A 20,075-nucleotide genomic window follows, 5' to 3' on the forward strand; every position below is an offset into this window, starting at 1 on the left:
TATGTTTTCATTCAACGATCACTTTCAGTCAAATATGTAACAACTTTTTCTTTCTTTCAAGTTAGTTCATAATTTAAGGATGCTAAGGGGACAGATAATAAATCACAAACAGTATGGGTAAAGAGGGTACCAAATAGTCTAAGGTTTCAGTCAGGCTTTTGTGTGTGTGTGTGAATTATGATTACAAAACACTTGCCTGTCTGTATAATTCACATTCATTGCAATCATTACATTTTCCCATAAATTAGCAATATAAACAAACATATGGGGACCTCTAGTAAACAAATAAAAATCAATATAAGAGACAACATTTTGTAGCAACTATAATAACAGCATGGGTTACAGCTTGGGGAAACTTCTTTACAAATCATTTAGTCAGCACACATGGGGTGGGGAGGCCAGAACATCCTTGTTTATTTAAACCACCTTTAAAACCACATCAAGAGATTTGGGGAAACCTGGCTAGGGAGGAAGTTTCTTTCCTGGGCACAATATAAAATGAAGAACTGCACATGGGGCTAGGAGGGGGGTGTTTGCATGCACTTTGGGGTCACTGTCTTGTAAACTGAACCTTCTGAACTTCAATTGCCAAGATTCTGAAGAAAACAGGAAATTATAAAAATGTCTCTCTCCCTGAAGCCACTCTTCTTTCTATTAATGGCAGAAAGGGCTTGCTGATTACTGCTAGTGGGAAGAAACACACAATGGGTCTATTTATAGCAGAGATTGTCTTTGAAGGCGCAGGAAATATTAACCATCGCTTGGCTGCATCCTGAGGTTCCAAGGATCCCAGGCAAGAATATTAGGAGTTTGAGAGGTCCCCAAAGGAGGCTCATCCAGGTGACCTGACTTGGACTGATTGAGTGCAGGCCAGTACAAACAGACACACAGTGTGGGCTTGGGGTATGTACCCTGTGCCTGCACCATTTCTGCATTCTTTCCGCCATGTCCCAGAGCCTGTGCAAAGAGCCCCTCCACATCTGCACACCTCCACAGGCCCTGGACCTGATGTCTCTGCCTTGCTCTTGCTTTTTCCCTTAGCAGGACTTAACCGTAAAGTTATCAGCTAGTGTAGAGTGCATGTATTTTTTTTTCTTAAAGAAGTTTGATTTTATCTCTTTAGAAACGGTTTGAAACTACCGGGGAAGAGGGAGTTTGACAGAGAGGAGAACAAATCGCTGACAAAGAACCTTTTACGTTTCATCAGCGTTGTTAGGACGACAAACAGGAATGTCTCAGATAATAACTCCCACTTCAAAGATTTCTCAGCTCAATGGAAAGCGGACCATCCTTTTTATTCAACCACAAGGACTGGCACTAAAGAAGACTCCACTGTTTGATTTTTTTTTCCACCGTGTTTATTTTTCCCCTATTCACTGGGGTACTTGGATAAAATAAACAACAAGACAATTAAGGGAACATGGACTTCTAACTTTCCTGCCATCTTCCCTATCCCCCTGGCCTTGGGCTCTTGAGTTCATGCCCAGGGCCAGCCCAGGCCTGAAGGGTACCATACACCCCACCCTGGAGAGAAACAACTTTGGGGGGCTGCAAGAGACTTCTGGGAGAGAGGGGTAGAATGAGCTGCGCTGGGGGCCAGAGTGGAAATGTCCCAGAGGCACAGTGTGAACTCCCTAAACTCTTCCCGGGTGGCTCCCTTCCCCCCACCCCAAGCCTCCGCCCAGCTCGAGATGCAGAGAGGCACTTTGCACAATGCAGAGCTGGGGATGCTCATTTGTTAAGCTTCTGAGAATAACCCTAAAGTTATTTACTCCTGACCCTGGAGCCTTTTTGGGGCGCAGTCAAGATGCACGGAGTCCGGCTCCTCCCTTTCCTGACGGCGTCCCTGGCGCCAAAGCGCCCCCGTTCCATCCGAGTGCGGGGAGAACCCCTAAACGCGGGCAAGGCGGGTCTTAGGGAGAAGAGTATACTGGAGCGCAGTGACAGTATTACAGGGCGTGAAAGCAAAGGTCAGCGCAAATGTATCTTAATAGAGTGTCTGCAGTGAAGTGTGCCGCCTTTGAAGCGGCCGCTCCCCGCGCGCATTTCCATGGCGAGCCAAACGCGGCATGCTGATGCACCGTCAAACTCACACTTTCAACCCCAAAACCAGACTCTTTGAACAACCCGAGCTTGATTAGACCTTTCTCCTTTTCTTTCCCCTCTTACAAACCATTTCCTCGCCTTTAGAAACTCGCCATCAAACCCAAATGCGCCCTCTGATCACCGCAGAAAGCAGAAACAAAGGGGGCTGAGCGGCGATTCAAGCGGCCCTTTTCTTCCCTCACATTATTATCCATTTTTATTATGATCGGGAACAAGTGCCCATTCGCGTGGGTTTTGTTTACCGGAAATTAAATGAAAATGATTTAGTCCGCGTCAAACAAAAATATATACTTGTATACACAAGAAAAAAGGCCTGTTAGACGTAAATATTATGTCCTTAATGAAAAGCCTGGACGGGCTCCAGGCTCGGCCTTTCAGGATTTCAGTGCGACTTGCCCATTGCCATAGAAATCCTAACTTACCATGAAGATGCACCGTGGCGAAGAAACATTGCTTTGTGCGCGGGCCCTTTGATGTCGCAGGCGCGAGATGCGGGCGCTCAGCTGCGCCGGCCGAGATTACCTTGCGAGCAACGCGGTGGACATCTGTAACAAGCAAATGAAAAATTAAAGGCGATTAGGGGCCGACCAAGCATTTTTATTTTATTTCATTTCATTATTTTGGATGGGGGTGGAAGGCAAAACGGGGCCTAGAAATAGAAGAGAAAGAAAGAAATGAACCCTATTGAGGGAGGAGGGAATTTTTAAACATCGTCAGAGGAAGCAAGTTCCCCAGTTGCCCTCTGCACCTTGGCCATGGGGCGGATGCTTCCCGATGGGAACGAGTTGTTAGCTGCCGGCCGCCCGCCCTTGGCCAGGCGGCCTCTGGGCCCTATTGTAGTGGGGGCTGGGGAGGGGGGAGCTTGCAGTTCCCCTTTCACAAGGATGGATTCACTAAAGATGTATTTGGAAGATTCTGGGTTTTATTAGGGGTGTTGAAAACAGTCCTACTCCAGTTAGGACATTATTTGTCTGGCGGAAATGTGGGGCTGTGGGGCAGAAATGAGAACAACTCCCTAATGGTGTCTGAAGAAGAGAGAGCAGAAGAAAAGCCAGCGGAGTCGCAGGGCCAGGACTGGTTTGCTGGGCTCAGCTTTTAAAATGAAGTTCTTCAGGGGGGTCTCCTTAGGTGGGAACACCACATCCCTACTTATCTCCAAATTCTTGGAGGACTGATATGGGTCTGCCAAAGCTCTTTTTCCCCTTCTTCTCTCTATTTTTTCCTTCCCCCCCCCTTCAAATCTTAGCAAGGATTGGGGCGGCCCCATCCTCCTTGCAGAGGGTGGCAGACTGGGAAACAGGCCCTGATTTTGTTTTGCTCCCTTGGCAACAATTGCAAAGACTTTCCTCTCCCCTGCCCCCAGGGTCTGGTTCTTTTTCTGGGGACTTAGGACCCAGCATATCAAATACATATTCAATCTAGACCCATTGGGTGTTTGCCTTTAAAACATTTATTATTGCATTTCATCTCTCTTGTTACCCCCCCTTTTCAAAAAAATAAGAACAATATTGTGCGACTTTTGACAAACACCATCGCAGAATTGAGGCGATTCATCCAGACACTGTCGCCTAGGCCGGCGCCCTTCCAGCCCTGTGGAGGCCTCGATTCAGTGACGTCGTTGGCCCATTCTACACCCCCAGCGCCAAGCACCCACAAGACTCCACAGGCAGCGCCTCCACAAGGGTAGGGGGTGGGGAGAGGGTGACTGGTCCGGGGAGGTGTCAGAGCGTCGAATTCTAAAGCCCCTCTAGCGCTCTTTTGTCTGTATTTCCTGTTGTTTGACCTCATCCCCTACCCCCAGTAAATGGTGTGTACGGAGCAGACAGAGTGGCAGACAGACGTCTCTGTGGGCTTGGGCCAGTCCCTGGGGGACCGGCATGTGGTCCCCAGGGAAAGGTGGTGAAATCCCGCTCCCTCTTAGCTGCCTTACAAAAGCGGTTGGAAAATTTGGGATCTGGGACTTGAGTATTTTTGTTTCAAAGGATAGCTGGGGAAGGGGGAAGTGTAAGGAGGAAAGGAGGAAGGAAATAGGAGGCATGATACCAGCTCAGGAATTCCCCCTGCCACTTTCGGCGATCGGAACTTCCGAGGATGCTCCGACTGGGAGCTGGGGAGAGAGCGGGGGTGGCAATCGGAGAGGCCATTTCCCTTCCTGTGATCCCCGAGAGCACGTCGTCTCACTTTTGCTGCCTGCATTTGCCAGGATTGCACAGAAACTCTCCTAATGTGTTTTTTTTTCCTCGTGCCTGTTTCTCTACTTTCTTTACCCCAACACTGGTTTCATGCTGCCGGTCTTGGCGTCTGTGTGTGCGTGGGGTGGGGGGAGTGCTAGGTGTGACTGTAGAATAAATATGGGTACCATATTTATATTTTAAAATAATGGACACTATCTCAGCATATTCAATGAGCTCTAACAACTATTAGTGGGGACCTTCCTCCCTCCCTTCTTCCCTCTTTCCCTTCCTTCTTCCTCACCCTCACTTCTAGCCTCAATAACCCGGCACAGACTAGCAGTCTGTGTCCGCGGAATTAGCCACCACGGCAGCAGCCCTAATACCGGAGGCGGCGGTGGCGGCGACAGGGCCAAACGGTGGCGCCGGGCTCCGGGGCGCGGCGGGGGCTGCCGCGCCCTGACACACGTACCATTCGCTCAGGTCTGCGCCACGCGCCGCCACCGCCGCCGAGGAGGCCACCGGGGGCTCGCGGCCGAAGTCCGACGAGGGCGACACGAGGGCAGACGGCGTGGCCGAGTCGTAACCAGAGCTAGGCGGCGGCGGCGAGCGCCCGTGCACCTTCATGTGCTTACGCAGCGAGCTGGGGTGCGTGTAGCACTTGTCGCAGCCGCGCACTTTGCACGTGTATGGCTTGTCGCTCGTGTGCACGTGCGAGTGCTTCTTGCGGTCGCTGCTGTTGGCGAAGCGCCGCTCGCAGCCCTCGAACTCGCACCTGAAGGGCTTCTCCCCTGGTGGAGGCAAGGTAGAGACGTTAGTGCGCGGGGACCGCCCTCGCCCAAGCTCTCTTCCCATTTTTTGGAAAAGAAGCACGAAAAGTTTTCAGAAACCTCTTTTGCTCGGCGCCTAAGGCCGGGCACCCTCTTCCCCAGCTCAGAGCGTGCCCCGTGAGCAACTCCTGCCCGCCTCCACCCCTCCCCCTCTCCCGTCTGAGCCTAGGGGGAGGGTCCGGAGGAGGAGCGACAAAGACTCCATCTTAGTCGAATTTCCATCCTAGAAAATCCTGATCCACTCAGGTTGTTTTCCTCCAAGTTCTCTCCGCTCGGAGCCAGAAGCACCTCTGCCCGGAGAATAAAATTGACTGAGGAGCTCGCATCTGCTCAATTTAAAGTTGTTCCAGCAAAACGTCTCTGCCCACTTCCGCCCAGCGGTCCATCCCGCAATACGCCCCATCCCGACCCAAATTGTTCCTAAAGTAGGTTTTGTGCAAACGCCAAGACGATGGAACAATTTCAGGTTGCGCAGCCGATGCACTCGGCATGTGCATAATGTGGATTCGTGCTGCAGAGAAAGGTATTCTGAGCAAGGATTCTCTTCAGAGGCGATTTTTTACGGGAAATGGAGCCCCCTCCCCCTTCCCTTCTACCCCCTGAGGGCAAACATTTAGCAGCATTCTTCGAATCTTGCCTAAACCGTGCGAAATCCCTCCAGATACGCGCGCCGGCAATAATATTTTATTACGCTGCTCCAGCGGCCTCCCGGAGACGCTGCCGCGGGCAGCAGGCTCTCCCAGTCCCACCTGACTTGAGAGGTCGACGGGGCCTCCCAGACCACCCACGCCCAGCGGCCGGGCTCGCAGGCCTGAGCTTGCAACCGGCGCAGCAGGGTCCGCCCCGGCCCAGCCTAATCCAAGGCCTCTGCGGCAGTCGCACCCTTGAGCGCAGCGGCTTCGGGATGAGCGCAGCTGCTGCGGTCAGGCCAGGCCCAGCTCCTCGGTCCGGAGGGCAAGCGGGCAAGCTGGCAAGCGGGCAAGCGGGGTACATCTGCGAGGGGCTCGGATCCGTGGTGCCATGCCGGATAGAGCCGCAGGAAGGCGCGAGCGCGCGTTAGGATGGAAATATCGGCCGAGGACCGAGCCCCAAGCAGGGAGCTCACCGCCGGCTGGATTCGCTGGAGTGTAGGGGAGGAAAGGATCCCAAGAACCCAGAAGCCCAGATTCCTGCTGGAGCTGCAGATGCTGAGGGAAGGAGGGGAGGAAGTGCTTTAGCGCTTTAAACAAGTGGATGACGCCGGGCGTCCTGGGTTGAGGGAACGGCTACCAGGCGTCTGGCTAAAGAGGCAGAGAGCACGGCTGGAGGATTGTTGCCTTTGTGCTCGCTTCTCCCGCCGCATCCAGGAAAGATGGGTGCTTTGGGGGCAGGTTTGAACGAACAAAGCCCCTGTTCCCGAGCTCTGCCGAGGCTGAGGCTGAGCCAGAGGTTTGCGCGCAACCCTCGCCTCCGCGCGGCAGCGGGTGGTAAGCCCAGGGCTCCGGCAGCCCGGCCGCTGCGTCCTCTCCCTGCAGGAATATGGCTAGTACAGTGGAACGCTGGACGGGCCTGGCATTTGCCATTTCCAGGACACTTGTACCATTTTATTTAAAAAAAAAAAATAGGAGAAAGATGCAGAATAAATCAGTGTTCCTTATTTGCCCCTCGTCTTCCCGCCTCTGATCCCCGTTAGCATCTGCAAAACTAAAACTTCTCTTCCTCCCTTCCTTCCTTCATTTCTTTCTAAAATCGCTTACAAGAACCAAGCAATTCAAGGCCTGCAAAAGAAAAGATTTGCTGAGAAGACAGAGAAAGAATGAAATTTGAGGTTGATCGCCCCTCCCAGATAATCCCCCTCCACACACACACACTTATCCCATCTTGTGAGCACCTCGTTGGACATTCACGTAAAACAGAAACAATGATTTCGTCCCAGGCGAGAAGCAGAGGCGAAAACTGCAGGGCACTGAAGGTGACACCGGCAGCCAGGAAGTTCCGAGGCCGCCGGGAGGCCGGGTGAGGCCGCGCCCCCGCGCCCTGCCGGCCTCTCCCCAGTGAGGAGGCGCCCCGGGCTCCCCGCCCGACAGTCACCCCCCCCCAGCTCTCTCCCTCCCACCAGGTCTGGGCGCGGCGCCCTGGGTGGGGGGGTGGATCCAGGGCCCTGCAGCCCTCGCTTTGTGGCCTGGGCTGGGACTGGGTCGCGAAGGGCCCAGAGTGTCCTCTCAGGGTCTCCGCCGCCAGCAGAGGCCTACTGCCCGGTCTCGCGCCGCCCCCGCCGGACGAAGTTCGCCCGCGCAGGCAGTCCGGCGAGCGCCATTTTCTCGCACTTGTGGCTGGCCCGGGTCGTCCGAGCATCTCGGCCCCGGCGCGGTCTCTCCACCTCTGCCTCCATCCCCAGCCCTGACTTTCTACCGACTGCCAGGGAAGGCGTGCGAGCCCCTAGCCGGGGTGGGGGGGGGGGGGCCCGGGGAGGGCGTGGGGCGGCGGGGTCGGGCCGGAGCGCGGCTCTCGCGCACGCACCATTGTTCGGGCTGGCTGCAACCGCTCCAGGGCGAGCCCTTCGGCGGGGCTCGGGGTTCAGGGCTCGGGGCGGCTGCCTCCGGAGCCAGGCCCCGAATTCAGATCCGGGAGAATCTCAACTCCTGAGAAATCAGCTCTTCTTCGCCTCTTCTGCGACTCGAGGAAATGAAACGCCATTAATATTTGAAAAGGCAATTATTTTCCTGTTGAATCGAGAACTGTCTTCATGAATAATTTGTAGTGAGGTCTATTGCCATTTGAGAAACATTTTGTTGGTGTTTTTTCCCCTCTTTTCATTACTTAGGAGGGGGACTTGGAGGGAAACGCAGGAGCAGGCGAGGCTCTGTAGATTTTTTTTTTTTTTTTGAACTACAGCGATCACGAATCGGGCCTACCAGCAGAAAGGACGCGCTGCGAATTCTGTCCTGAATAGACGCAAACCTGAGCCAGGCCGGCGCGCTGAACTTGCTTCTCTGCTGTAGGTCGATTGCACTAAGAATTTAACCATTTTCTGCTTCACGGACTTCAAACAGTAGGCCGGCAAAGAGCAGTAAAAGTTTGTTTGTTTAAAACTCCCCTGTCATTAAAAATGAGTTCCTTCTCTGGCTCAGCACTGCGCGTTTACCTTCCGGGTGCGGGCCGCCAGCTCCCGGAGCAGCGGGCCCGCGGGCGGCGGTCAGGGTCTCCCTTACCGCCCCCGCCCCGGGGAAAACTCACAGGGCGGGAGGGGCCTCTGGAAAGGGTGGAGGGATCCTGGAAATAGCTCCGGCAAACTGTTCATTTCCAGACGTGCTCTGGAAATAAAGTAAGAGATTAAAAGTGGGCTTTGGTCTGGCCTCCGCGTGTGCCAGAGTCCTGGACCGGGACCTTCCCCAAGACTGCAGGGTTTGGGGGAGAAGATGGGAGTTGGGAGGTTTCCCGGGCAATTCCAGCCTGGGGGTGTTCTTTGACTCTAATAATTGCTGATGTTTCCGCCAAGAATAGACGTAAGGCAGAGCGCCAGGGAGTAGCAGTGAGGTACCAAGCTGGAACTTGTTTTATACTGTCCTCTCCGCACCGGTCTCCTTCTCCCACCCCCAAAATGGAGGAGCGGAGATGGTGACTTCTTAAACTTGGAGGGAGTGGGGGTGAAAAAACCCTAGGTCAGGAGAGTGCAAACATCGGCTGCTAAACTAATTAATGTAACTTCACAGGCTGTTCTGGGAAGTGTGAAAACTTTCCCCGTGCAATTGCATTAATTAGAGATGCTTCTGGCCAGAGGAGTTCAACTTTGCAGGCTCTTGTGTGGGCTCCTTTTCTTTCTGTTAACTAGAACTAACAGATGTGGTTGACACATGTCCCCATTTCACTTAACAGCTCGGTAAATGACATTTAAGGCGGATGAGTCTCCTTGGGTCTCTGCTAAAGCAAAAGGGAGGGTTTGTCAAATGTCCCAAGTGTGAGGTCACCAAGGATCCAAAACAGGGCCAAAGTTAGCCCATGAGACCCTAAATCCTGAAGAAGGCGCCAAGGGCCTGATGACCCCTCCGTTCAGCTTGCAGTCGGGTTGTCAGGTTGACCTGCGGAAGAGTACTTGCCGCACGATTCCAAAGGGACCAGGAAAAATTAAATTGTTCCTATGTCTTTACGACTTTGGGGAACAGTGCCGTTTTAAATACCTTAAAATCAAACTCAGTGAGCAAGGAGAACATATTTGCACACACAGACCCAAACATGTTCATTCGCCCCCCACCAGAGCAGAAATCTTGCACTATCCTCCCCACACACAGCCTCCAGAAACTTCTCTGATTCTAATAGAAGGACATAATTAATATTTTATGGACTTTGCTGGTGGAAACGCAAAATATCCCCTCTCCCCCCGATGGAACTTGAGGAAATCTAGCCCCGAGGGCCCGGAACAGGCCGCCTGCTTCCCCAGAGGGTTCGCACAGACAGACAGTGCCGAATACTGACCTGTGTGAGTTCTTTTGTGTATTTTGAGATTTTCTGATCTAGCAAAGACCTTCCCACACCCCGGGAAAGGACAGGGGAAGGGCTTCTCGCCCGTGTGCACGCGGATGTGATTTACAAGTTTGTATTTGGCTTTAAAGGGCTTGCCCTGGCGCGGACACTCCTCCCAGAAGCAGATGTGGTTGGCCTGCTCCGGGCCGCCGACGTGCTCCACGGTGACGTGCGTGACCAGCTCGTGCATCGTGCTGAAAGTTTTGGAGCAGAGGCGCGGCGGTGCGGGGCCGTCGGCTGCCAGCCACTTGCAGATGAGCTCTTGCTTGATGGGCTGGCGCATGTAGCGGAAGAAGGCGCCGGGACCGTGGGGCGCGGCGAGGTTCACGGTCAGGTTCATGCCCCCATAGCTGTGCAGGGCCGCGGCAGCTGCCAGGGCGTCGCTGCGGGCCACGGGTCCCGGCGCGAAGGGTTCAGGCCTAGCGTACATGTCTCCGGGGAGCCCCAGACGCAGGAGTCCGTTCAAAGTGCCGCTGGGGGAGGCCTGGGGAGGCTGCTCGTGAAGGCCCGGGAACACCGAGGGGCTGGAGGCAGCAGCGAGCTGGGGGCCATGGTGTCCGGAGCTGCTACCTGTTGTCGAGACAAATAGCGCACGTGAGAACGGGTGACCTGGGCTGAGCGTTCCACCGGGCCCCGGGGGGCAAGCCCAGCCCAGCCACACCACGGCCTCTGCCGTCAGCGCGGGGACTTGGAGCCGGCCAGCGGCGGCTGCGAACCGGGCGGACAGCGCGAGGCCAAGCGCCTCCACCGCGGTCGGCCTGGACAGCTGTTTGGTAGAGCCCCCTGACGCCCCATGAGCGGCAGAGGGACGGTGACAGCGGGGCAGGTGGAAGGGACAGTGGCGTGCGCAGTGCTGAGTCTGTGGGTTGCTGGGGGCCCCCGGGTTCTGCTTCCGTGGGGTCCGACCTGCGCCCCGAGCGCACTTCGGGGGCCCACTCCCCGGGGCTCTACGGGACGCAGCGCCCTGCCTGGGAGCGGAGGAGAGGGAAGTGGTGATGTTGAAGGTGGTGGTGGGACTGAGGTGCCCCAGCCATCTATATGAATTTCAGCGCCCAGCTCCACTGGGAGAGGGCGGCCTTGTGCATCCCGGCCGGGGCTCCCTAGGTCGGGCCGCTCACGCCACCGTCACCTGACAGCCGGAAGGGGATAGAACAACCACAAAAAACTTCTGCAAAGTTGGGGGGTTTTCCCCCTCAAATTTTGGGTTGTGACTTTTTTTTCCTCCCTCTTTCTCGGTCTTTAATGACGACTTGAAATCCCTTACACTACAGAGGCAGCAGCGGGGCGCGTAAGGAAGTGAATAGAGATTTGGGGCCGTGGCCCGGGCCCGCCGAGAGGGACAATCGCCTAGGTCGCCCATTGGCCCGCGGCCGGGCCCGACGTCAGCGATGACAGGTCCCGCTGCACGCGGATACACACACACACACACTCACAACTGCTCCCGCTCCCTCCCCGCCCCCCCCCCCCCCCCCCCCCCCCCCCCCCCGCATCTCACGCTTCTACTGCTCATGCGCTCTGACCCGGGCATCGATTCTTTTCTCTCCTCTGGAGCCCCCTCCCCCTCCTCTCCGGAAAGCTGGGAAGCACTGCTCTGCCTCGCTACTCCTGGAAGGGAGCCGGCCTGGGGTTTGCCTCCTTTCACCCCGACTTTTGGGGAGGGGGCGTTGCGCTGCACGTGATGTCCTCCGGGCAGCCCTACTGGGACTGACGGAACACCCGGCTCGCGGGGCCGGCGGCCTGCTTCCGCAGTCTGTCCCGGGAGCCAGGAGGCAGTGAGGGCCGGGATCCAGGGAGGAAAGGCGGCTGCAGACTAGGCGGCCGGGAGCGGGCGAACTCCTATGCTCCTAGGCTGGCGGCGCTTGAGCCTGATTTTTTTCTCGCTTTCTCCGAAATTTCTCGCGTCCCTCATCTCTCTCTCTCTCTCTCTCTCTCTCTCTCTCTCTCTCTCTCCCAGTTCCCCAAACCCCTGACCACACTTCGCCTTCCTACTTGGAGTCTTTCTTCTCCCCTCCCCCTCTCCCTTCTCCCGACTCCATTCTTCCCACTCAGCCTTGCCGGCCCCTCCTCCCGGGTGACTGGCGCTCTCAGAGACGCGCGAACCCGGAATCCGGCCCTGCCCGGAGCCTGGAGTGAGCCGGCGGCGGTGATGACCGGGGAGAGGCTGGCCTCGAACCCACAGCGCCCTCCTGAAAGGGGCTAGGAATCCTCCCCGCCGCCGATCACACAGACCCGCCGGCCGGCTGGCCAAAGAAACAAAGGCGAGGGGCGCGCAGCTCGGAGGAGAGGTCCTTGCCCCCGGCTCTCCCTCTGTCAATCTGCGGTCTGGGGCTCTGGACCATGCCGCCAGAGCCTCTGGGAAAGGGGACCCGGGGATCTCTTCCACGTTCAGCTCCGAGCCACTTGTTGCCCGCGGCCCGAGGCTCTGCCTCCTCGCTTGCCTTCAGGGCTTTGAGAAGAGTGGACGCGGCGTCTCCCGCCCAGGCAGAGAGAGGGACTGCGGGCCCATGGCCTCCTCTCTCGGGACGCCCTCCTGGACTGAGGGTTCCACCGTCTTGAGGCAGGGGTCGGCCGGTGCAAAAACCCTTCAGTTCTGGCCCAGCTGAGTGTGGCATAAACGGGGGAGTGTCCTTTGTTTGCGCGGACCGGCCAGGGCCAGCTGCACCGCCTGGCGATTTAAAGGACCGCTCGCCCTGACGCCTGCCTTGCTGTCTCTAGCCGAAAATGCCAACCTAAGTGCTTGGGCCTCCCTGGCGGCCATAGAAAGCGTCCCCAAGGCAGAGAAAGGCTTGGCTTTTTGACAGAAGTTTTAAGGATTGAGTAAAAGACCCCGTACCCATAGCAGAGGTGAGAAGTTTGAACAGATTACTAGATCTCTGACTCGGAACTGACTGAGTTGCCCCACCCACCCCCAGCACCAAGGACTGTTATTGCACATTTCTCTGTGGGTAAATAAGGGTTTCTTTGAAATTTTAAAAAATAATTAGTGGTTGGCAGATTCTTTGAGAGTTTTTTCATTTAATGCATTGTTCCCCTCTCGGGGCGCATCTTATCCTGGGATTAACTTCCACAACAATATCCCTCAGCTTTGACAAGTCCGGGTCTTTCTGCTTCTCCCGCAGAAGAGCTTAAGCAATGCTACCAATAGATGCTACCTTAGCATTAAAAGAAAAAAAAAGTTGAAGGAGAGCATTTGACCCTCGAACCCCTTCTGCTCTGGGAACCAAGGGCTTGCACACCACAGTGCTGAGACTAGATGTTGAGGCTTGGTCTCATTTCCTTGCTTTTACTCTCTCTCACCCTCACTTTCTGGGATCTGTCCACAGGCACCTCCTCCCTGGTCTCTGGCCCTGTCTTCCTTCCGGGAAGCAAGGCCAGCCCCGGTCTCTAGCAGTGTGTTCCCACATCTCAGTGAGTGGTTTCAAGGCTCCCCACTGTGCAGGTGTCTGTTGAATGATACAGTTGTCTAGGCAAGTCTGGGTTGAACCCATGAAGGGCTCTGTAACAAAAACTAAAAGCAAAACCCAAAATGAGTGTGTTCATCCCTGGGACCCTTTGCCCAGCTGTTTCTCCTCAACAACCCTTAACAGAGAGCTCAGTCAGCTCCTCCTGGAGTGCCTAAGTGCAGGGGCACTTCTGCAGTTGTACAGCAATTAAAACATTTTCTTTCCCACCTGAACCTAGGTGATCTAGAACCTACTGTTCAGGATATTTGTCAAACTCACCATACACTTTGGCTTCCATTAGAAGTCTGATTTGTACAAAAATGGAACCCTTAATATACATACATACTGTGACTCCACCTGCATCGAAATCTTTGAATGACAGTATGGAATAAAGGTATTTAAGTTGTTTTGGGCTGTGGGCCCTTTTGGAAGCCTGGTGAAGCCTGTAAACTCTAATAGTCCTGTGTTTGTTGCCCGTACTTATAATAGAAGGAAAGTATAATTTTCGACTAGAAGGTGATGAAAAATAAAGATGCAATTTTCTTCCCATCCTAGTTCGTGAACCCCCTAAATTCTAAGCACTGACTCCGTGGACTCCAGGGATATGAAGCAGAGCTTTTGTACACAGAGACTGTTTGTACACTACACACTCTCTCTTACTAACTTTACCCTTGAAAAGCTTTGAACATGTGCATGGCTTTTTGTGCCAACAGCAAAAGGGCAGCTACATCTGATTCAGCCAAATTCGCGGACAGTAACCTGGCGCCGTGGAGCTCCTTCCCAGATGCAGCCTTCTCTTGAAGCACTGAAAACATCTGGACCCATCATGGGTAGATGCTTCTTGAGTAGCCAGGGGTCACTCAACCTGTAGGTCACTAGGGTTGCCTGATGCTCACAAGTTCCTTGGAGCCACATGGTTCACACTCGGGTTGTCTAAACACAGCAATGGGACCAGGCATGCTCCCAGAGGGCCATTTCCCGAGGGACAGAAATAGGAAAAAAAAAAATCCCTTTCACGCACAAATGTTTATAGACAGGGAACTTGGGGCAATTACACAAGAGTTTTCAAGGCATTCTCTGAAATAAGCTCCAAAGCAGTATCCAGCTAACCACACATGTCAGGGAGGCATACTTTAGTCTTCAGAGCCACCCCTTTGAGTCTCTCAGTGCCCACGTAGCAAGGTCACTGACTATTGGTTGGGCAGGCTGAGGAGCCGTATTCCTCAGTGGTGCTCAGAATTTTTCTTTCAGAAAGTTATCCAACCACACTTATCCCCAGTATCAAATGCTTGGCTGGAGCACTCTATTCCTGACCTTGTTGGGGGTTATAGCATTGTTGAGTCTACTTTCCTGCTTGAATTGCAGAAAGAAGAAACATTCTGCAGCCCAGAGATCTTCAGCAGAGGTCAAAGAAGCAGTGGGGGCTTTCCTGGGGGCCTCTGTGGAGCAGTTCCACCACCAGACCTCAAACATCTCTCCAGGCCCAGAATCCTGGCCCCAGCACCTTCATTTACCCCAGCCAGGCCACAACCACAGTACAAACTAAAGTGATTTTCTGGTCCTGCTGTATAGAAATACATATGGTGGCCCTACCATCTGCCAGAGGTCCTCACATCACTGGCCCAAGTGGGCGGATATCTGACCTCTCTCCCTTGGAAAGGAAAGAAGTGTGTGTGTGTGTGGGGGGGGGGGGGGGGGGGAACTTCAGATCAATAGCTAGGATATTTTTACATTTTGATCTTTTAAACAATGCTCAATGATGATTATCTGTTGCAGGTTATGCCCAGAGCAGGATCCTAGGAGATGAGGGCCACTGCACAGAGCCTGGCCAAACACAAGCCTTGTTCCCTGAGGGTTCTGCATCTAGATCTGCAGTCACTTGTTCAATCTTTTCTTCCCTGTTTCTGGCCAGGTTACCACCCTAAAACAAGGGGCAAATCTGTTCATAGGCTATCCACAGACAGACTTCAGATTCCTGCAGTGAGAGGCTGTCTCCAGTCTTATGAAAAAAATAGTAATCACTTAAGCCCCAGGAGCCCACCGTATGTCCAAGCCCAAATTGTACAAAGAAGATGAGATCTCTCAAGATTTTGGAGATAAAGGAGGCTAGTCTTACCCTCTGCTACGGAAGTTTGGGCTTTAATCATTGTTAATGAAATGGAGTATGAAAGAAAACATACTTGCATAGAATTTAATTTCCAAGTAACAGTTCTGCAAAACATCTTTTGACGAAAGATTAAGAAACATGGCTAAAGCATCTTCCGGAACAGCACTGAGGAATTAAAACAACTGAATTTACATAATAACCACATCTCTCTTGAGAATTCTGCCATCAAATCATCCCAAAATAATAGAAGAGAGCCATTCCCTGAGTTGTCCATTTAACTTTTGTTCAGAAGGTTGCCTTTCCTGTCAACAAGGGAATACCTTAGAGGCAACCGGCAGCTGGTGGTGTAGTTGAAATGAGGGAAACTAGACGCCTGGAAGGGGAAACACCCAACCCTAAATCATATGCTTATTCTAAATGGAATATTAAATTAAATTCTTCACAATGAAGGTATTCCTGACAGAGCGGCTGTCAGTCACTCCTTGTTCAGACACCACATTGTGGGAACGTCGTTGCCGCCACATTGCAGAAGGCTGGTGTCCCTGGTAAAGATGATGCATATCATGTAAACCCCATCACCAAGATCAAAGTCTGCTCCTTTCATGGAAGCCAATACATGTCAAACCTCATTCCAATCAAATCGTCCGGAAATGAATTCAAGATGAATATGTCATAGAGTAATGTGACAGTGGAACTACAAAAGGTCAGGGGTGGTTGTTTCAATGAGAGAGTCGTCAAATATTAATTCTAGAATGTCTAGATGAGTAGGCATTGAGGGGGATTAGCCGGCTGCTGGTGGGACTTGGGTCGCTGATTCGTGTGCAAATGCATCAAATGCCAAGGTGTTGTTCTAAGTTTCATCGAAACTCTGGAAACATCCCTAAATCCACAACCCAACATAACCAGCAGACAAAACAGAACTTCCTACTTAAACACACAACAGCAACATTCACGAGAGGATTTTGACTTACTTGACTCTTTCAGGGAGTTTCGGTAAAGCCGTAATCGTTTCCTCATCACCAAGGAAGTCTTGTATCTCATTTTCTGACTTTGAACCTGTTTGAGAAGAAAAGAGGGATAGTGCCCAGTTAAACAATTCCATACATGTCTGTATGGTAAGATCATGTGGCCAGAGTGTACGAGGAGGAAAGGTGTCGGTCTGAAGAATCCTTCAGTCTGTCTTTGACCATTTTCAAATCTGGAAGTGAAAGAAAAGGACTGTGCTAGAGCTACCCATGTTTATTGCAAAACAATATATCCTTGGTGATAAAAAAAATTATTGAAAATCAACATTTCCCAACTAGACTTTTATCTGAACTCATTTGTTGATCCCCTTGCAGGTACAATTAAGCACCCTATCAGTCAGTCAGTGTTCAAACATCTCTAACTTCTAGAATTTGAATTTACTGTGGGAGATGCCCCCATTATTCTCTTTAAGTTTATTAACCAAGTTCAGTGAGATGTAATGGGGAAGGCAGGGTGCCCTCTGGGAGGATAGCAGGTTAAAAATGGAGTTGTAAGTGTTGGAAGTGAGGGGAGAGGAATTTCTTTACAGAATTATAGATCCTGTTCCACCCATAGTGGTGTGGAATCTGTAACCCTCACATGGCTTCCACCTAGAAACCCATTTGAAAGCCATCACTGGTTGATTTTTCAAAGTTAATACAAAATGCATCAGATAAGGGGAAAAAAGTATCATTCCTATCATCTGGTCCTGGCTGTTCCCATTTCTTAATTAAAAAGGTCAGAAATACCTCCCCCCCAAATATTTGCATTCCTTATCCGGTTCACTCTGAGGATACAGCTGTAAGCCTTTGGCATCCTAAAGCTTGAAACCCGTCCTGGGGACCTCTGCATCTGTCAGTCGAGGCTAACGGCAGTGGAGCAGCCAAACACAGGCGATCCACCCAGCCCCAACCCTCAGTTTAGCCTAGAAAGACAAACAGTCATTGAAAGGTCTCAGGCTGGACAAACACAGGAGCCCTCTGTCAATGAGAACGTCTGCCTGCCTTGACACTCCAGCCCACAGAACAAGCGGGTGTTTAACTTGTTGAACCACAGGCCAGATCCAAGTGGGGCTCTGCTATCTCAAAGGCTTTCCAGTTCTCTATGCGCAAAGATCACTTTCTCTCTCCCTCAACCCCCAACCCAGGATTGAACTAGCTTGGGGTTTTTCACCCTTCCCTCTCCCTTCTTTGCTAGGTCTAAGCCTGAGGGGTGGAGTAGGGTGGGGTAGACTCACCTTTTCCCAGAGGATTTTACTTATTTTCAATTCTTTCTAACCAAAAGGCATCTGTCCCCAAAGGAAATAAGTTCTTTCCCGCACAAATCAGGAAAGAAAGGAGGCCCAACTTTGCATTCCTACAGAAGGCGGCATGCTGGGCGTCCTCGCTCTAAAATTTCCTCATGGCAGGATGTCTGGCACGGGAGAAGTCCTGGTTGGTCGGAACTAATAGAATTTACTTTTTTGCTTTGGAGGGAAATGAGTGTGAGTTTCCCTAGAGAATTCTGTCCACCCACAATGCTGCCCAAGCCCTCCCTTTAAGAGGCCTGGGTCACTTCTACCCCCAGGTCCTGGCAGTCTTTTGTGCATTACAAACCCACAGGCGAGCAAACAAATGTTGCAGAGGCTGGACTTCGGCGGGCAACTGGGACCTTAAACTGCCCTCTGTAGCAGCTCTATCACGAGCTGGTGCAGGGAACCAGGGTAAATATCTTCTCCTTTGGTTCAAACTCTGACCCCACTTTGCAAGCCAGTCATCTCGCTGAAGGAGGGGTGAGAGAATTTGGGAGCAGTCCCTGGGCCCCTGGACCTGAGATCCCTACCAACCCAGGAATATAAAAGCCCCGAAAAATGCTGGGCTTGGTTTTCCCTAAATGATAGCTTCAGACTTGTCTCCTCACACCAGCCACGGCCACTGAATCACCGGGCAGGAGCACAATCTGGAGACTCATTGGAATCTGCCTTCCTCCCCACACCTTGAGAAGAGGAAAGGGTGCCAGCGAGCCCGGGGAATTGATCGCGCTGGGAGAGAGCCAAGAAGGTGGGCCGGTGGGTACATGCAAAAGGGACCATTTTTCTTTGGGGGAACACCCAGGCTGAATGTTGTGGCGTCACCCTAGCCAGGGCAGGCCTGCCCAAGGTCAGAGGTCACCTGTATCCTGCTTCCAAAGCCAGCAACTTCAGTCACCAAGCCGTCAAGGCTGCTGCACACAGATTAACCCGCAGGCCCGCCGGCAAGGGCATGCCCGCCTCCAGGCCACGGCCCAGGCGGGTGTGGAGCAGAGGCCCTGCAGGCTGCTTGGAGTTCCCAAGCTAAAGCCCAAACTACTCCTGGCCTCTGCCGGTGGCCTGCTGTTGCCAGCTACCCCCGGTAGCTCCCTGGCTCCCCTCCGTCGGGCCCTCAAGCACCAGGATGTTGAGCTGCGAGCTGGGTTGTGCCCTGGCCTTTTCTCATTCTTCTGTTCCCTTGAGGGAAGAGCTGGGTTCCCCCAGATGCGGCTGAAGGCTGGGTGACCTCCGTGTGCCCAGAGCAGGGTCTGTGTTAGTGGGTGGGTCTCCTGAAGGACCAGCCTGGACATTTAACCCTCCCTTTAAACCACACACTCCCCAACCTCCCAGCAGCTAGATAGAGGAAGGGAAGGTGGTGCCTCTTCTGTGTCCCTCGGAGGCCAAGTAGTCGGAATGTAGGGAGAAATATGACCTTGGAATCCAAAGGGAATTTCCTGCAGACGGTGCAGGCCAAGGGGCAGCCCTCGAACGCCCCTTCTCCATTCCTCAGACCTCACTGGCTCCCAGCTGTCCCCATGGACCATTCATCAACCCCAACCTTTGCGGTCAAGCCTTTGAGGCAGTCCTAGCTTTCCTTCACAGCCTGACTCTGTTCCTGCCTCACTGCCCCCTAATTTCCAGTGCCCCTGGTTGTTTAGGGTAGTGCCCAGAACCCTCGGCGACTGCGGCCTGCTCCCGGAGAGCTAGTTGTAGCCCTCATTCTCAGCCGGGAGAAAGGAAACCAAGTCCCGAACGCGCGGCCGGCCGCGCGCAGAGAGCAGATCCCAGCGGTCAGCTGCCTGAGGCAGGACCAGGATGCGCCAGGGCGAGAACCGGCCCGCGGCTGACCCAGCCAGCATCCGCCGTCAGGTTAGGGTGGAGAAGTTCCATCATCTTGAGGCCGGCCGGCTAACTTGGCTCCTTTGGCCCTCGGGAGGGGAAGCCGAGTCCCTCTCTGCCATCCTTGTGGGGGCAGGGAGCCTGTAAGGGCCCCTCCGGGAGCGGGCTCCGCTCACTTGGCGCGAGGGAAGCTCTGGGCCACGACTCCCCTTCTTGTGCCCTCGGTGAGACACCCAGGCAATTTACAAGGAGGGGTGAGAAGGCGGGAGGGCAAGAAGTTACTCTTGGTCCCTGTGCCAGTGGGAGGCCCATTCGTCCCCCTAGTCCCCCCCCCCCCCCCCCCCTCGGGAAGAAGGGATGGACTCATGCCGCTGGGCGGAAGGGCCCCCTCCTCCCCTCAGAGTCAGTGGGGTGGGGCCTATACCCACCGTTGGGGGGCTAATGGGGGAGGGGATGGGGGAGAAAGTCTAGCTGGGCTTCTTCTCCCAGTGGGGTTTGGGTGCCAATGGCCCCGATAAAGGCGCTTGCTACCCGGCTGCCGGGGGTCCAGGTCCCGTCTGCCTGCCCCCTGGACTCACGCACTTACCCCGCTCCACCTGTTGCCGGGATCGCCTCATTTCTGCACATCACTTTGGGGTGGCTGAGGGGGGACCACAAACCCCTCCAAGCCTCTCTTTTGTGGTTCCAGCGAGGCGGTCATCCTTCATTTCTCCTTTTCCAGCTTTCGGGAAGCAGTTAGGGAATGTATGATGAAGCAGAAATGAGCCGTCAGGATGATATTTTAATGGCTTATATGTCACGTTGGTG

General features: G+C 53.6%; 1 protein-coding gene across 1 annotated transcript; it reads right to left on the reverse strand.

Annotated features, from left to right (window-relative positions):
- Nucleotides 1-2,122: 2,122 nt before the first annotated feature.
- Nucleotides 2,123-16,213, reverse strand: ZIC4 (Zic family member 4). Its single transcript, XM_046641619.1, has 4 exons — nt 16,129-16,213; nt 9,560-10,177; nt 4,750-5,068; nt 2,123-2,651 (listed from the first exon to the last, which is right to left on the reverse strand). Coding segments are annotated over exons 1-4 (1,008 nt in total). The 5' UTR covers nt 16,199-16,213; the 3' UTR covers nt 2,123-2,650.
- Nucleotides 16,214-20,075: the final 3,862 nt, after the last annotated feature.

Source organism: Equus quagga, chromosome 1 (genome assembly GCF_021613505.1).
Source record: "Equus quagga isolate Etosha38 chromosome 1, UCLA_HA_Equagga_1.0, whole genome shotgun sequence".
Lineage (NCBI taxonomy): Eukaryota > Metazoa > Chordata > Mammalia > Perissodactyla > Equidae > Equus > Equus quagga.